Here is a 17580-nt window from a genome sequence, read left to right as displayed (position 1 = left end):
ACAGGAAAATCGCCGGGAGGAGCAAGAGCCCCAGGCAGGGGCTTGTAAGAAAGTGCACCGCAGAGACCAGAGAAATGGGAATATAGGCTGGGTATTGGAGGATATACCAAAAAATACTGACTTTTTCCAAGTGGGATAATAACATTGCAGTCATGTAAAAAAAAACACACCAAACTGTCTGGTTTTTTGAGATGCACATTGAAGTGTGGAAAGGTGAAAGGTGTGATGTCTGGGGTCTGCTTTTAAACGCTTCACAAAGGACAAAAGTGGGGGCAAGAGTGGAGAGCCACACAAGAGTGGCAAATCCTGGTACCTGTTCCATCGGGGTGATGTGAATGAAAGGCCATGCACACCATTTGCTCCATTCCTGTGATTGTTTGGAATACTTCCCAATGTATATGCGGAAACTGAGTATAATGGCAGCTTGAAAGCTTGGCATCTGTCCTCTTTTAGCTCTGCCTTACCAGGTCTCTCTCTCTCTCTCTCTCTCTCTCTCTCTCTCTCTCTCTCTCTCTCTCTCTCTCTCCTCCCATGAAGCCCTGCCTCTAAGTAATTTGTCTGAGGCAGCCAAGAAATGAATCCATTTAAAAGAAAAGGGGGGAGGGGGACAGTGAGCCCTGTTTACAGTCACTTCCTTTCTGAAATTTAATATCCTTGGGAGACTGCAGAACAGGAAAAAACAAACTCTTGGGGCCTGGGATATGCAAACCCCAGGGTCACTTGCCTCTGGAATCAAGGTTCACAAAGGCAAGTTTCAGTTTTACCCCAGGTTCAGAGACAATTAGACTATTTCTCCAATCTTTTGATTATTTGACCCAAAAAGAACAAATGAAGAGCATGGAATGGGGTCTCTGGTGGCTGAAATTCACCAGCCAAGTGTAAGGTCGGCAAATCTGCGCTGGGATGAAGCCCACGCCGCTGGGCCTCACCTCTGACCCTCCCCTCCCAGGGGCCTCACTGACTTTAGGCTCCAGAGGCCCAACATGAGAATCAAAGGAGCCTGAAGCGGCCCTCAGAAAGGACCTGAATGCCAGGGCTGAGTCCTTAGGAGACAGCCGCTCCTCCGTGTTTGTGTTAACCTGTCTCCTTCCTGTCCCAACACACCATTTCCAGTCCTAAGTGCTCCCCTGCTTTCCCCAGCACAAGGCCTCACCTGACACCAAGCACTAGGGACTCAGGTGCCACTATGAGGTTCGTATCCTACTCTGTTCTCTCCTATACTCCTTCCCATGTGATTACAAAATAAAAATAGCCCCATCCGGTTTGGCTCAGTGGATAGAAAGTCGGCCTATGGACTGAAGGGTCCCGGGTTCGATTCTGGTCAAGGGCACATGCCCGGGTTGTGGGCTCAATCCCCAGTGGTGGGTGTGCAGGAGGCAGCTGATCAATGATTCTCATCATTAATGTTTCTATCTCTCTCTCCCCCTCTCCCTTCCTCTCTGAAATCAATAAAGATATTTTAAAAATAATAATAAAATAAAAATAGGGCATTTTAACCTTAAGTATAAACTTATAAATCATTGAGCTTAATGTTATGGGTTGATTTGTTTCCCCCCCAAAGATGTTGGAGTCCTAAGCCCCAGTTATGCAAGTGTATTTGGAAATAGGGCCTTTGCAGATGTCATTGAAAGGGCGAGGACTACGCCCTCCATCTTACCCTGGGTCCTCCATTTTTGGGCAGAGCCATGTGCTCGGCAAGGCTTCTTCCCAGAAGCCCAAGCCTCTGCTAGCCACACCCAGGATTTCTTTGGACTAACCAATGATAATCAAGGGAAGTGCACGCCATCAATATGACCACATCCTGTGTAATGAGACACCGACTTGCGCCTGGCCAGTCGGCGGGGCCCACAGTCCCCTTTCCTGCCCTTACTCCACCCCCCTATAAAACTCCTCGTTCCATCAGGCTAGGCCTCTCTATGCCACCTGCTGCTGTGTCAGTAAGGAGGGTGGGGGAGCCAGACCTAGGTTTGAAATAAAGGACTCTTTGCTTTTGTATCGGACTCGCTGGCTCCCTGGTGGGCTCTTGGGAATCTTGAAATCTGGGCATAACATCATCAAGTTAAGATGGGGTCATTCTGGAGTAGATGGGCCTTACTCCAGTGATTGGTGTCTTTAAGAGAAGATGGAGCCCTAGCCGGTTTGGCTCAGTGGATAGGGTGTCGGCCTGTGGACCAAAGGGTGACAGGTTCGATTCCAGCCAAGGGCACATATCTTGGTTGCAGGCTCCTCCCCGGCCCAGGCCCTGGTCGGGGTTGGTACAGGAGGCAATCAATCGATACATTTCTCTCCCATCAATATTTCTGTATTTCCTTCTCTCTTCCACTCTCTCTAATCAATGGAAAAATATCTTCGGGTGAGGATGAAAAAAAAAAAAAGGAGAGAGAAGGTGGGAATTTGGACACTTAGAGACACACAGGCAGAGATTGGAGTGGTGAGTGCCAAGAATTGCCAGTAGCCACCAGATGCTGGGGGAGACAAGGAACTAGAGCCTTCAGAGTATGGCCTTGCTGACACCTTGATTTCATGCTATAGCATCCGGGACTGTGAGAATAAATTTGCTGTTTAGAAGCCACCGTTTGTGCAAATTTATTGTGGCAGCCCTAGGAAACTAATACAAACTGCTCATTTAACCCTCACCACCACGCTAGGGTTAGGAAATGTTACTACCTCCATTTTCTACACAATTTTAAGTGTGTCCAGTAAGTGGAGAGCCAGGCTTTCAACCTGGATCACAGGTCATATTCTTAACCAGGAGACCAAACTTCCCCTTTCTGGTGCTTAAAGTAACAGCCCTTTCCTAAGCTTGAAAGTTGATAGAAAAACTTGGATGGCTATAATAAATAACAGGCAATAAATATCACGTGTTGAGGAAAATGTGGGGAAATTGGAAACCTCATACACTGTTGCTGGTGATGTAAAATGGTGCAGCCACTTTGGAGAACAATCTGGTAGTTTCTCCATTGGTTATAGTTAACATGTGATCCAGCAAATTACACTCCTAGACCTAGAGGGGTGGGCAAAAGTAGGTCTACAGTTGTGAGTACAGGAAAGTTTATTCTTATATTATTACTAGAGGCCTGGGGCACAAACATTTGTGCACTTGGGGGGGGGGGGGTCCCTCAGCCTGGCCTGTGCCCTCTCGCAGTCTGGGACTCCTCGGGGGATGTCCATTTGCTGGCTTAGGCCCGCTCCCCAGGGGATTGGGCCTAAGCTGGCAGTCAGACATCCCTCTGGCACCCCAGGAGCCCTCAGGGGATGTCCACTTGCCAGCGGGGAGCAGGCCTAAGCTGCAGTTGGACATCCTTAGCACTGCTGAGGAGGCAGGAGAGGCTCCCGCCACCACCGCTGTGCTGGCAGCCGTCAGCCTGGCTTGTGGCTGAGCAGAGCTCCCCCTTTGGGAGTGCACTGACCACCAGGGGGCAGCTCCTGCATTGAGCGTCTGCCCCCTGGTGGTCAGTATGTGTCATAGTGACCAGTCATTCCCAGTTCTGCTGATAGGGTCAATTTGCATATTACCCTTTTATTATACAGGATTGATTACTAGAGGCCTGATGCACAAAGATGTGTGTAAGAATAGGCCTTCCTTCCCCTGGCTGCTGACACTGCCTTCGCTCTGGCCCAGAACCACCTTTCTGCCTTCCCACGCTGCCCAGAAGCCCGGAGTGGCTGTGCGTGTGCATGCTTCCCTACAGGCCCACCATCTTTGTCGGTTTAATTTGCATACTCACTTATGATTGGCTGTGGGCATCATGAAGGGATGGTCAATTTACATATTTATCTATTATCAGTATAGATTATATTACTAGTAGCCCTGGGCATGAATCCATGTGTCAGTAGCTCGCTGCCACCCTCCAGGAGCTCCCCCCGCCAGTCCCCCCTCACAGCTTGCTGCCCTGCCCCCTCCTGTAGCTCTCCACCACCTGCTTTTAGCTCGCTGCCTCACCCTCCTGCTGATCCATGATCCAGTCATTACGTGGTCGGTTGTTATGCTTCACAGCGTAACAACCATTTGCATATTACATCTTTATTATACAGGATTTGCATTATGCAAATCTATTTTTGGCCATCCCTGTATATGCAAGGGAAACAAAAATATACATCCATACTAACATGTGTACATGAATGTTCATAGTGGCATCATTCATAAGAACTCCAAAGTGGAAACAAAATATTAGTTCACTGATGGATAAATAACATAGGGTCTAGGCATACAATACAATAGTATTCTGACATTAAAAAAGGATAAAGTGTTGGATATGCCACATCATAGATGAACCTTAAACACATTATGCAAAGTGAAAGAAGCCAGACACACAAGAACCTACATATTGTATGGCTCCATTGACATGAGATATAGAGAAAAGGCAAATTTAAGACAAAAAGCAGACCAGTGGCTGCCTGGGGTCGGGGTCCGGAACGAGGGTTAACTTTGAGAGATCTTAGGGAGGGATAAATGTGTTCTAAAATTGATTGATGGTGATGAATGCAATAAAGTTACTAAAAATCACTGAATTGTGTATTTGTAATGGGCACACTGATGACAAGTAACATAATGCTGTTTACAATTTAGGTCCTAAAACTTAGGACCTATCTAGGTCTTAAAACAGAGTGATGACACTACTTAGGTTTTCCAAGCAGTTTTCAATGATAAAGTGCTTCAATTTCTTTATCTGGACTTCAGCTGCAGAAAATGCCAGAACTCAGAGTTGAAACAGAGCTGGGACAAAATAAAAAACCTTTATTTGGACACTGAGAGGCTAGGAAGCCACTGTCCCCCCTTCTGCAGAACCTCTGCCAGGTTAATAAACTAATTAAGTCATCATGACACCTTTTCTTTCTCATCCCAACATCATCTCCGGCCTGGTGACAGGGACTCCTCTTTCTGCAGAACCAGCGCCCTGCTGGAGTTCCTCAGTCACGGCAGGTGGCCCACAGCTTCTCTGGCTTTGCAATTCCTTGCAAAGAACAGACCCAAAGAGGCACCGTGGTATAGGTGGGTGGCTGAAGTGGAGACCCCCGACAGAGCTCTCTCCCTGGAAGTGCTTTCAGGTTTGCAGGGTGTGCAAGCCCTTCTGCAAACTCCCCCGTGTGCTGTCTGTCTCAGTGGCTCCTCTTCCGGGAGATACTGAAAGCTCGAGTCTGGCCCACCTATTCGCTACGTGAACTGGGTAACAAGGTGACACATCTGCCTGGCTTTCCCCACAGGACTTCACCTCAGTCCAGGTTAGAGATGAAGCAGCTCTCAGCAGAAACCAGGCAGGGCACCAGATCCCATCTTTTCCCAGTGCTGCTGGGTCAGGACTTCAGGCCCATCTTGGCCATCATCTCTTCATAGACTGTCCATGCCATGGCTGCCATCAGAGTCCTGCGGAGGGCCCGGGGGACGCCGCCTTGGAAGAAGCCACGCAGCCCATAGTCCTAGGGGGGAAATGAGTGTCAAAACTCTGGTAAGTAGCAATATAATTATATACCTGCCACAAGAGTGAGGTCTCTCTGTACCCCATTTTTGAGTCTGAAGACTTTTATAAATAATGTCCAAACTATGACTAGTGAGCTCAAGAAGACACTGAACTTTAAAATAATTTTTTTTCACCCTGAAAAGAGGCTATATTTCCAGAGGATGGTCAGCCACACTGCAGTAGGGGCAGAATTTGGAGGTCCCATCCACTTGGACTCCAAAAACCCAGGCTTCAACATTTGCTGTAGAAATAGTCTCACTTTGTGCTAAGTCCCAGGGAGGCCATTCTTACCAATGAGAGGGACAAGAAATGGATTTGGCAACCTTTTATAGGACAAGCACTTTGGCGTCATTAAATTCATGACATGTCTAGTATTGTCCCTTACTCCAAAGGAGCTTCTGTACATTTTAGTATTGTATTTCTTTCATTGGGTTTGAGTTTTCTAAGCTGAAAATTTCCTACTGAAATTAATATCCATGCAATTACCATAAAGTAACATTGTAATAATTTTTTTTTCTTTCTTACTTGCTAAACTTTCTTTACAGGTTTACTCCCTCCCCAGGGGATTTATTCCTTAGCTGTACAGGTGTAGAGCTTGTGCAGTGCACAGAAGCACTAGGTCCCAGTGGCAGCGGAAATCCAGACCAAGGTCTGCTCGCCCAGCCCTGGGCCCTGGCTCCGGGCAAAAGGAACAGGTGCCTTTTTGGCAATTTCTCTGGGAGCTTTTTAGGGAGGGGGGAGGGGAAGGGGGGTAACTCACTGTATATTCTTGATGGCTCTATATAAGAATTAAAGACAAAACACCTCTTTTTCATCCCCCATAATGTAAATTGATTTGTTCATTCCTATTGTTATCATTCCTGCCATTTTTCATATACTGAAGAATACATTTCGGGTAGGGGCTGGGGGAGGGGGGGAAGCAGGGAAATGGGAGATATCTGTAATACTATCAACAATAAGTATATATATATACATATATATATACATATATATATACATATATATATATATATATATATATGAATATATTTCAGACTATGTGACTTTAGGTACAGAGAAGAAGGAAGCAGGCAACCTAAGCAGTGTGAAGATAAGATCAGATTCAGAAATATCTGCTTTTATCTAGGGTGGAACCTGATGCATATGCTCAGGTTTCCTCTGCTGCATAGAGAAACTGAGACGTACAGAAAAATCTAAAGATACAGGTGATAAATTTACCGCAAACAAGAGTATCTGGTGGGTGATAATAGTACATGTTTCCCAAGGGCCAACTCAGTGGCTTTAGATAGTCCTTCAAAGCATTTATGTCTACTGTGCTTGTTATCTTCAGTAACATCATTTATATAAGAGCAAATGTGAGAAACAAAATGTGCTTGTGGTTTTTTTGACTATATTTCCTCCTGGGTCCTTGACAAGCCCCCCCCCGGATCGCCTGATTCAATAGGTCTGGGCTACCCCAGACAATCTACAATCTACATGCTTAACAAATATCACAGGTTGTCCTAATGTAGGGCCCCTGGTAAAACAAACAAACAAACAAACAAACAAACAAACCACTGACCACAGGTTTTCAGCAGTGGCTCTCAATCTTGGCAACACATTGGAACCACTGGGGAACTTAAAATTCTGATACCTGGGTTTCACCCCCCAAAAATTCTGCTGTAATCAGCCCAGGTTGTGGGGATTTTTAAAAGCTCCCCAGGTGATTCTACTGGGTAAAGGATAAGGGCTACTGCTACTCTAGAGAGAGTGCCTTAAGCACAATCACAATAAGAACAAATATTGATTGTACAGCCTTACTTTGAAGATGATTGTCACTGCCTGGCCAATCCACCGAAATTTCACTGGGGAGAGCTGCATATGAGTTTTGATAACATCTGCAGGCTGAGTCACCAGTGAGGCCAGAACACCAGCAAATATCCCACAGCTGAAATTTACAACAGGAATAAGGGCTGCATCCAACTGGTCTGAAATAGGACAGAGGGAACATTCAGTTGTAAATAAATCTCATTCATCAGATAAGTATCAATGCCAAGTTGCCCACTAATTTTTCCCCATAGCCAGAAGGGCCTGGATTCAAACAAAGTTAAGAATTAAAAAATTTAAAGGTATAACGAATAAGTGTTGATGGAGTGAAAATTCACCTTTTTACAATCATCACAATTGATTCAACAAGAACCAATGACTAGTGTTCAAACATAGGGATGAAGGGAACGGGAAGTTTTATATGGATTTATGTAGTTTCAAAGTATCTCCCCACAGAGATACAAATTACAAAATAATAATAATAATAATAATAATGATAATAATAGAGTTTTCAATGGAGATGCTACCTTATCCACATGATAAAAAGTTAACATTACCCACAATGTGTCAGACTAATGTCATGAGCTTCCCGATATTAAGGTACACAATATCACTTACGTGGTCCTCTTGCAATCTTAGAATCAGGCAAATTTAGGAAGTATTCTTAAGGGCCTATGGAGAAGTGCTCTGTTCTGCCCCATCCCCCACCAAGAATTACAGTACATCCCTTTCCAAAGGCTGCACGTGAAAGAGCAGAGACCACGTCTGTGCTGCCCACTGCACCCCAGCGCCTGGCCCTGGCTCAGTTCTTAAAACTCTGCTGAGGATCTGGAGCTGCTAAGAGTAATGAACAGTTTCACAGTCGCAGAGAAAGTGGTGAGAATGCGTTTCGGGAGATCTTTTCCCCACCACACCTTCCTTTACCCGTACCATGGGGCACGATGGCTTTGGTCTGGTTGTAAAACATTAGGTAGATTCCAGAAAAGGGGGCATCACGAAGGAGTGTCGCCGTCAGGCCACTGAAGAGGCCCCGGTGGCCCTCGCTGCGGTAGATGCTCCGCAGGGCTGCGTAGACGCTCTCGTAGCCGTACCTCCCGCTCTGCAAAGGAAGCACAGAACAGGGGCTCGCACAGTGGCCCTGGGTGTGAGCACTGAAGCAAGCCAACTGCAGGGTGGGGGGCCTTACCAGAGCACTGGGGCCTTGGCTCACACATGTCTTGGCCTGAATACTCAAATGGGTTCTCTGGGAGGTGACATCAGTGGTCACTGGACTCAAGGAGCTTCAGGCCTCTGTTTACCCATCCCGAGGGCCTAAAGCGGTCAAACTCACCTCGTAACGCGTCTTGATCACAGTGATAGGCGACATGCAGACCCCTGCGACCGAGCGAGAGCCCACCCCCAGCATGACGGACTCCATGGCAGTGGGGGGATGGCCTCGCAGGAAGTATTGCTTCAGAGAGTAGAGAGTCCCGAAGTAGATTCCAACACCAGGGACACACCTCACAATGGACTGCAGGGAAGCGGGGTGGGAGTGGTAAGAGTTGGAGGAGGAAAGAAATCAAAGACGGGCACTATCAGATACTGTCTTAGCTGGGTTTCCCCAAAGGACCCGGGATTTGCATGCAAGCAGTTGGTTTAAGCCTTAAACTTTAAGGTGTGGAGGGAACACCAACAGGAGAGAGGGAAGATGGTCAACAGAGGGCGTGTTATCTAATCAGTTACTCCCATGGGCAACGGAATCCCTTTGGGGAACTCTGGGCATAGGTGGAGGGCATGCCTCAGAGTTACCCTCCACCCGAGGAGGGGAGTGAGGTAGAGGCTGCACTAGCTTGTTAGAGTACAGGCGCACTAGACCTTGTTAGTGTACAGGCGCACTAGACCTTCTTACAGTACAGGCGCACTGGACCTTCTTACAGTACAGGCGCACTAGACCTTGTTAGTGTACAGGCGCACTAGACCTTCTTACAGTACAGGCGCACTAGACCTTGTTAGAGTACAGGCGCACTAGACCTTGTTAGAGTACAGGCGCACTAGACCTTGTTAGTGTACAGGCGCACTAGACCTTGTTACAGTACAGGCGCACTAGACCTTGTTAGTGTACAAGGCGCACTAGACCTTGTTAGAGTACAGGCGCACTGGCCCTTGTTAGAGTACAGGCGCACTGGCCCTTGTTAGTGTACAGGCACACTGGCCCTTGTTAGTGTACAGGCGCACTAGACCTTCTTACAGTACAGGCGCACTAGACCTTGTTAGAGTACAGGCGCACTGGCCCTTGTTAGAGTACAGGCGCACTGGACCTTGTTAGAGTACAGGCGCACTGGCCCTTGTTAGAGTACAGGCGCACTGGACCTTGTTAGAGTACAGGCGCACTGGACCTTGTTAGAGTACAGGCGCACTAGACCTTGTTAGAGTACAGGCTCACTAGATCTTGTTACAGTACAGGCGCACTAGACCTTGTTAGAGTACAGGCGCACTAGACCTTGTTAGAGTACAGGCGCACTAGACCTTGTTAGAGTACAGGCTCACTAGATCTTGTTAGTGTACAGGCGCACTGGACCTTGTTAGAGTACAGGCTCACTAGATCTTGTTACAGTACAGGCGCACTAGACCTTGTTAGAGTACAGGCTCACTAGATCTTGTTACAGTACAGGCGCACTAGACCTTGTTAGAGTACAGGCTCACTAGACCTTGTTAGAGTACAGGCTCACTAGATCTTGTTACAGTACAGGCGCACTAGACCTTGTTAGAGTACAGGCTCACTAGACCTTGTTACAGTACAGGCGCACTGGACCTTGTTAGTGTACAGGCGCACTGGACCTTGTTAGTGTACAGGCGCACTGGACCTTGTTACAGAACTGGTGCATGTCTCCCAGCCCTAACACAGAAAGGGAGCAACAGCAAGACAGGCAGGAAGACCACGCAGGTCCTCCCACCACTCCCACCTCTCACGTTTGCTTAAAGGAGGAAACATGGGGTAGATGAGAAGTGGTTATGAAGGAGAGGGTGCAAGATAAAGTTTAAAAGGCAACTTACAGGGGACATCCCTTTCCACAGACCCAGAAGACTCTCGGTGCGGACCACCTGCAGGAGCAGAGTGAGCATTCCAATGCGCCTGGATCTGGGGGCAGACAACAGGGAGGGAAAGTCACAGACCACATCCGCATGGGGAACTCCCTGCTCCAAGACTCCTCTGCGTGGACCCTTCAGGGCACTTAGAATCTACAGTGCGTCTTGGAATCTCGGAGTTCTTAAGTGTCATGATTTGACACTTACATGTTTATCTGCCCAGTCATCCTACAAACAATGGAATAACCTGATTTATCCTTCCAGTTCATGCATATTTAGTACACTGCCCACAGTGCTGAGCCCAAGGCGGGGAAGCAAGAAAGACACTCCATACTGGCAGCACAGGGACACGATGGGCTAGCACAATAACAGGCAAATGTCACCCCGGCAGATCCAGGAAGCTGCTCAGGGCAGGACCCCGTTCAATCAACATTAAATTACATCAATTACACTAATTAATATAAAAAAATATTCACAGAGAAGATATACACAAAACCCATGAAGGTAGGGCCTGGCCTGCTTCCAACAGCCAGCAGCCAACAGAATGGAGGTGGACTTCACACGGTACAGGTGCTCCTGGCCGGAGAGAGGTTCTGAGACCAGTTCCTCAGGGAAATGGGGGGCAGCAGGCCTTACCCATGGGCTGAGGGCTGGAGCATCTGCAGGCGTGTTTTGAGGAGATCCAGGGGCTGGAAAAGGAGGGTAGAGCAGGTGCCACTGATGGAGCCGCACAGGAAAGCCTTGATCACCGGGTGCAACTGCAGGGCAAGAGAACGCTGTCAGCGGGGCAGCCACAGGCGGCCTCACCCGGGGAAGGACCTCCTAGAAACCACCTGGTGGCGCCCTCTACTGGCTTCATGCTCGGGAGAAGGGAAAACCGCAGTCAGTAGTGAACGGGGCTGCAAGGTTGCTGAGAGCATAGTACACGGCAGGGCGCTCTCTGGTCTCCATATTGATACCTTGGCTCCCACTGGGCGACATGTCTATTTCATCTGTGTCCCCACAATAAAAATGATTGGCTATCTCCTTATCTTCACAAAAGCAAAACCGACTGAACACAGTGTTTGGACTCTGAACGGCTGGTTTCCAGGCTACCCGGCCGCAGGGCCTGCCGATGCTTATAGGAACAAGACAAAGGAAATGAAACCTTAAGCTCGGCCACAGTAAGACCATAGGCGCCACTTCCTGTGAAACCTATGGGTTTCCTTCATTTAAAATTTTCCCCTTTCCTGACACCACCCATCTCACTGAGACCTATGCAGCTGGCTGAGGGTGCGGTAGCCCGGTGGCCTGTGCTGGTTTTGCTGGCTCTCCTCTAAGTCAGGACTGTCACACACCGATGAATCCAGAGGCACCACCCGGAAGGGCAGCAACCCATCAAAAACGAAATGTCCTCCCCCAGGCAAGCTGCAGAGCCTTCACAGCATGCCCCAGGATCCAGCCTCGGTTACATGGGGCTGTGAAAAGTCACTTGCAAAAAAAAAAGAAAAAAAAAAAAAAGAAAAGTCACTTGCACAAATCCAATCAGCCCCCCACCCTCCACCCCCGCCCCGTTTCCCCAGCTGCTGGTGTTAAGATGAGTAGGACGAGCCGGCCTTCCAGTGCTTTGACAAAACCTCAGCTGCGCAGCCTTCTGGCCACACGTCTGCGATTCATATTGTTGGAGCGATCACTGCATCCCCGGGGTTGCAGCTTGCTGTAAGTGTTGTGTGGCTGAACCAAGAAAGAAGACATTTGCAGATTTCTACAGAAATTACGATCCCAAGAAAGATTTTGAGGAGATGAGGAAGACTGACATCTTTCAGAGTGCAAAGTGCCTTTGGAATGTCAAGAATCTCTCTGGGTTGTGTTCCACGGAAGTTTGTCACTGACCTGAGTCCCTGAACTATGGAACATGAATATCTGAGCTAAGGAATAGCTCTTGATAGATAAACAATTAAAAAATACTGTGAAAAATAAAAATCTAGTCAAGAAAGAAAGCCTTCTCCAAAGAATTACTTGGCAAGCTCCATTCAAAACGGTCTTCTCCCACTCGTTATTTATTTTTTTTAGTATATTTTTATTGATTTCAGAGGGGAAGGGAGAGGGAGAGAATAGAAACATCAATGATGAGAATCACTGATCGACTGTCTCCTGAACGCCCCCTACTGGGGAACGAGCCTGCAACCTGGGCCTGTGTCTTTGACTGGAATCGAACCTGGGACCCCTCAGTCTTCAGGCCTACGCTCTATCCACTGAGCCAAACCAGCTAGGGCCCCCTTGCTATTTTTAAATAAATGGCATACATGGTCCTAAAACACTATTAAGATGAATATAAAGTTGCCTTTATGCACATCATGTAACCAAAATGATTATGATCTGTGATATTTGCTTTCCAGAGAAGAGAGATCATTCCACATTCCACCAAACGACCAAGTCGCAAGTTATAAGTTATAATCTCTTACTTAAAAAATTGTTGGGGAAAGGGTTAGATAAGTTCAGACAGTAAGTAGTGGAGTTTATAACCACGTTCAGGCAGCTTGTAAAAGTATCAAAGGATGGTAGAATTGGCAAGACAACCTGGCCAGTGGCTCAGTGGTTGATTCCCAGTCAGGGCACATGCCTGGATTGTGGGCTTGATCCCCAGTGTGGGGTGTGCAGGAGGCAGCCGATCAATGGTTCTCTCTCATCACTGATGTTTCTCTCTCTCCCCCCTTTCCTCTCTGAAATCAATAAAAAAATATTTTTTAAAAAAGAATCGGTAAGACAACAGTGAAACAGAGCAAAATTCGTAGTACTACAGGTCTGTGTCACAAAGCCCCTCCCCCAAGGAGCGGGGCCTGCTCCTTCTGCTAACACATATTCATCCCCCAAGTGTTGTGTTTTTCAGCCTCGTCCGAGACGTCACCAATGAGCGTTCTTCCCTGCACTCTTGGCCTCTCCGACCCAGAGGCATCCTCTCCGTTGCCTGGAAACAAGCTCATAAGCCCCCCCAGCTTCCCAGCTCCACGGCCAGCCCTCTCCTCTCCCTCTTCACCCCTCAGGCCCCCACCATCACCTGCCACCCAGCCGAGGCTTCTCCACTAAGCTGCCCTGTGAGCTTGCCAAGGACCCACAGCACCCAGGACCCCATTCCCGTCTTTATCCGTTTCTTACGTGGCTTCTCTGGTGCATCTGAGATGGCTGATGGCCTCCCCTCTCAGTTTGGGATTCTCTCTCTTCTTCCGGCTGCCCTGCTGTGTCTCCTTTTCCTCGGCCTGCCTGCAGATGTTGCTGTTCCTCTTATCTCCTCCAGCTGCAGCCTCTTAGGGCAACCTCACCCTGCTCACGCCCACGCCCACACCCACACCTCCAGCCCAGGAGCCTCCGTCCAGACACCGATATTCCCACGCCCCCTCCACCTCCCATTGGCACACAGGCATCTCAAACTCAACATTCCAACACGGAAACTCAGCCAACAGTTCTCCACACACTTGCCTCCTCTCCAATCCACAACGACTTATCCCATGGGAAATTTATAAGACTCCTCAGTCTATCTACTGCTTCAGGACCAAGCCCTGCTGATGACCCCTCACCCAGAGTCTGCCCCCACTGATCCATCCTGGTGGCCTCCTGGGCATTCTCCAGCCCTAACTGTGCCAACCCACCCTCCACCGTGCTCCCAGAGCAGCACTGGGCAAGGCACCTACACCCACCACCTCAAAAATCTCACAACACTTAAGAGCTAGGTGTTTACCCATTTGGCAAATGAAACTAGAGCTCACACAGGTTACAAATGTGTCTAAGACCCAGCGTTTGAAGCAATGGGCGGGGACTCAAAGTTCAGGCTCTTTTCACCACACTCCCAGCCTGAAGTGGGCACTTGGCTCCACTGTTGACCACTGCTGGCTTCGTCTTGGGATGCTCTCTCCTGGCTTCAGGGATTGCATCCCACTTCTCTGGCCTCTTTTTTGGGTGGAAACGCTCCCCTTCTTTCCCTGACAACAGTCCACTCCCATGGCTCCATCTCCAGCCCTCTGTCCACACTTGCAACTCCTTCCAGAGCTTCAGACCCACATATCCATGTACTCAGCTGTGCCACAGGCACATTTCCAAACCTGAACTCATCTCCCTCCCTCACCCCCAACCTGCTCCTTCTCCTGGCTGCCCTATCCCAGTGAATGCCATGCTATTTACCGACCCACTGCCCTAGCCAGAAACCTGGGCAGCTCCCCTGACTCGGTCCCTCTGCACCTGCTCATCCTACCTCCTAACACAGTGGTTCTCAACCTTCTGGCCCTTTAAATACAGTTCCTCATGTTGTGACCCAACCATAAATTATTTTCGTTGCTACTTCATAACTGCAATGTTGCTACTGTTATGAATCGTAATGTAAATATCTGATATGCAGGATGGTCTTAGGCGACCCCTGTGAAAGGGTCGTTCGACTGCCAAAGGGGTCGTAACCCACAGGTTGAGAACTGCTGTGGACCTAACAGCTCTCAAATTCACCTGCTGTCATCCCAGCTCAGGGCCCCAGCATCCTTGGTGACAGCCACCACCTCTTCCCTCACCTCATCTCTTTGATCCCTCTAGCCTGCAGCCACAGTCATCTTTTAAAACTGCAAATCTGACCACACTGCTTCCAGGCACAAACATCTTCAGGGAGAGACTTGAATTAAAATTTAAAAACAATGCTGTTTGTTTCTATTCCTCTCAGGACAAAGTCCAAACTGCTGGTTTGCAGAACCTTCCATGAATCAACAGGCCCCATCTTATCTTTGTTGCCTGTGCTCTCAGCCTCCTGCCTCTTACACTCTGCAGTTACAATGGACTCTCTGCCTTCTTCTCACCTGTGAGAACTCTGCCCACGCTCCTCCCATGTCTAATTAATCAGGGCCTCCGCTTAGACCTAACCCCCATCCGTGCTTCCACCACACCTGAGCCCATGTCCCTATGACTGAGGGTCCAGGACAGGTCCTGGTTGTACAGCTCATGGGTACCTCTAGCATGGAGCCTGGTACACTGTAGGTGCTCAACTGTCAAAAATGAATGAATCATTTGCCAAAACCGGTTTGGCTCAGTGGATAGAGCGTCGGCCTGCGGACTGAGGGGTCCCAGGTTCGATTCCGGTCAAGGGCATGTACCTGGGTTGCGGGCATATCCCCAGTAAGAGATGTGCAGGAGGCAGCTGATCGATGTTTCTCTCCCATCGATGTTTCTAACTATCTCTCTCCCTTCCTCTCTGTAAAAAATCAATAAAATATATTAAAAAAAAAAATGAATGAATCAGCCCTGGCTGGTGTGGCTCAGACGTTTGGGGTGTCATTGGAACATGAGAGATCTTGGGTTCAATTCCCTGTCAGGGCACATACCCAGGTTTTGGGTTCCATCCCTGGTTGAGTTGCACGCAGGAGGCAACCAATCGATGTTTCACTCTCACATCAATGTTTCTCTCTCTTCCTCTCACAGGTTACAAATATGTCCTATAAAACCAATAAAAAAGCAGGTGAGGATTAAAAAAAGAACCTTCTCCATTACATAAACTATCTTTTTCACATCCTTTTTTCATAGCACAGTGCTTAGGCATATTATTGGCTCAATAAATATTTGAAAAATATATAAATAGAGCCGATAACTATTTGATTTTTTCCTAAATAGCCAAAATTATTCAAGGTAAATAAAATGAGTAATCCAGTTTCTTTGTTTTGTAGGGCAAAAAGAACCAAACTATACTACACAGGTACACAAATAGTAGCACTTAAATAGTCAGCAAACTAGTTCCCCAAGCAATTTTTACACCCCTTTAAAAAAAAAAAAAAATCCTAGCCCAGCCGGCATGGCTCAGTGCTTGAGCGTCAACCTATGAACCAGGTGGTCATGGTTCTATTCCTGGTCAGGGCACAAGCCAGGTTGTGGCTAGATCCCCAGAAGGGGGCGTGCAGGAGGCAGCAGATGGATGATTCTCTCTCATCCGTGATGTTTCTCTCTCCCTCTCCCTTCATCTCTGAAATCAATTAAAAAAAAAAAAAAGTTTAAAAGTAAACAAGGAAATCCTAAATCCAATTCAATTGTAAATCCGATAAATCTCCGGGCCAGAGCTTGACGTAGCAGCCCCGCCTCCGTCACCACCAATGGGGACTCGGTGGCTCAACCGCGGCAGCCAATCCGGACGCCCGGGGGCGTGGCCTCGCGGCGCCGGCCGACCGCACCCCTTCCCTGCCCGCTGGGGGCTGGAGACCCGAAGATGCCCCTCCCTCCGCCCGCAGCGATGCCAACGTCTCCGCCTTGGCCTTGAGATGGTCCAAATAACTGCCCACTGTCCTCCCCCTCCGTCACTCCAGGCACCCAACTCTAAGCGGCGACCCGCAGCGCTCGCACCTCGTTTGGGGCCTCACGTGCACATTCCCCGACCCGCCCCCCCCTCCCCGACCTGTCCCGCCCCCCGGGCCCGGCAATTCCGCCCATCTCTACCCAGATACCATTCACTGCACCGGCGCGACCTTTGGTCGTGTGTCCCAAGCTGCAATCCTCTCCTCCCTCCTCCCTCCTCGCCAAGCCCCCCAATCTGCACGCACCCGGGGCGCGGGAAAGGGTCCACAAGGGCCGCTGAGCCTTGGCAGCCTCCCTGAGCCGGCAGCCCGGGACCCTCTGCCTTCCCTTCCCCGCAGTTTACCATAAGCGTTTCCATCCTGTCTCCCACATCCTGAGGTTGCAGCAGCGCCGGGCGTGACTTCTGAATCATGGAGGAGGTCTGCGAGTGCACGGGACTCGGGGGGCCGTGGGCGGCAGCTCCGGCCCGGCCCTGGCGACTCTGGAGGAGATGACGCGTTTCTAGGCGGGGGCTCGCTACCGTCTGCACCTGTCGGCGTTGGGACCTGCGGGGTCCCGGGCTGCGCGCGTGGCTCCGGGCTGGCGTACGAGCCTGCGCCCGGGAACCACGAGCAGCTTTTCACTCGCTGGGCAGACACCGCGGCTCTGCCCTTCGGTACATCCTGCCCAGACTTCAGGGCTGGAGAGGATTCGGCTCAATGTATCAGGGGTGGAGAAGGCTGGAGGAACTAGAAAGAGCCCGGGGATTTAACTTCCGGGGTCGGAGGCTGGCCTGGAGCAGGTGAGGGCGCGCTCCTTACTGCCACCTGGTGAAGACATCGGAACTGCAGGACCCGCCGTTTCCCTGCCCCCACCCCGGAGCATGGTAGGTACTTCCGGAGGAATTTTGTTTTGGGGGCTGTTCCAGGCTCTGGGGATACAGCAGTGAATAAAACAGATGAAGTTGATGCCCTCATGG

At 49.2% G+C, this 17580-nt stretch overlaps 1 protein-coding gene across 9 annotated transcripts; it reads right to left on the bottom strand.

The window, feature by feature from the left end:
- Positions 1-4008: 4008 nt before the first annotated feature.
- On the bottom strand, positions 4009-17354 carry SLC25A38 (solute carrier family 25 member 38). 9 transcript variants are annotated; one of them, XM_036333223.1, is made up of 8 exons: positions 16966-17353; positions 13467-13571; positions 10968-11089; positions 10299-10383; positions 8596-8775; positions 8196-8364; positions 7260-7426; positions 4009-5418 (listed from the first exon to the last, which is right to left on the bottom strand). In XM_036333223.1, exons 1-8 carry the CDS (start codon positions 17032-17034, stop codon positions 5296-5298), a joined length of 1020 nt encoding a protein of 339 aa, XP_036189116.1. In that variant the 5' UTR covers positions 17035-17353; the 3' UTR covers positions 4009-5295. The 9 variants fall into 9 exon arrangements, with proteins under 9 accessions (XP_036189116.1, XP_036189124.1, XP_036189123.1 ...); XM_036333231.1 differs by lacking the exon at positions 16966-17353 and adding an exon at positions 11586-11801 and having other exon boundaries at positions 13467-15453; XM_036333230.1 differs by lacking the exon at positions 16966-17353 and adding an exon at positions 11669-11801 and having other exon boundaries at positions 13467-15452.
- Between the last annotated feature and the right edge of the window lie 226 nt (positions 17355-17580).

The sequence above is a fragment of the Myotis myotis genome, unplaced genomic scaffold (genome assembly GCF_014108235.1).
Source record: "Myotis myotis isolate mMyoMyo1 unplaced genomic scaffold, mMyoMyo1.p scaffold_m19_p_13, whole genome shotgun sequence".
Lineage (NCBI taxonomy): Eukaryota > Metazoa > Chordata > Mammalia > Chiroptera > Vespertilionidae > Myotis > Myotis myotis.
This window is presented reverse-complemented; position numbering and strand designations above follow the sequence as displayed.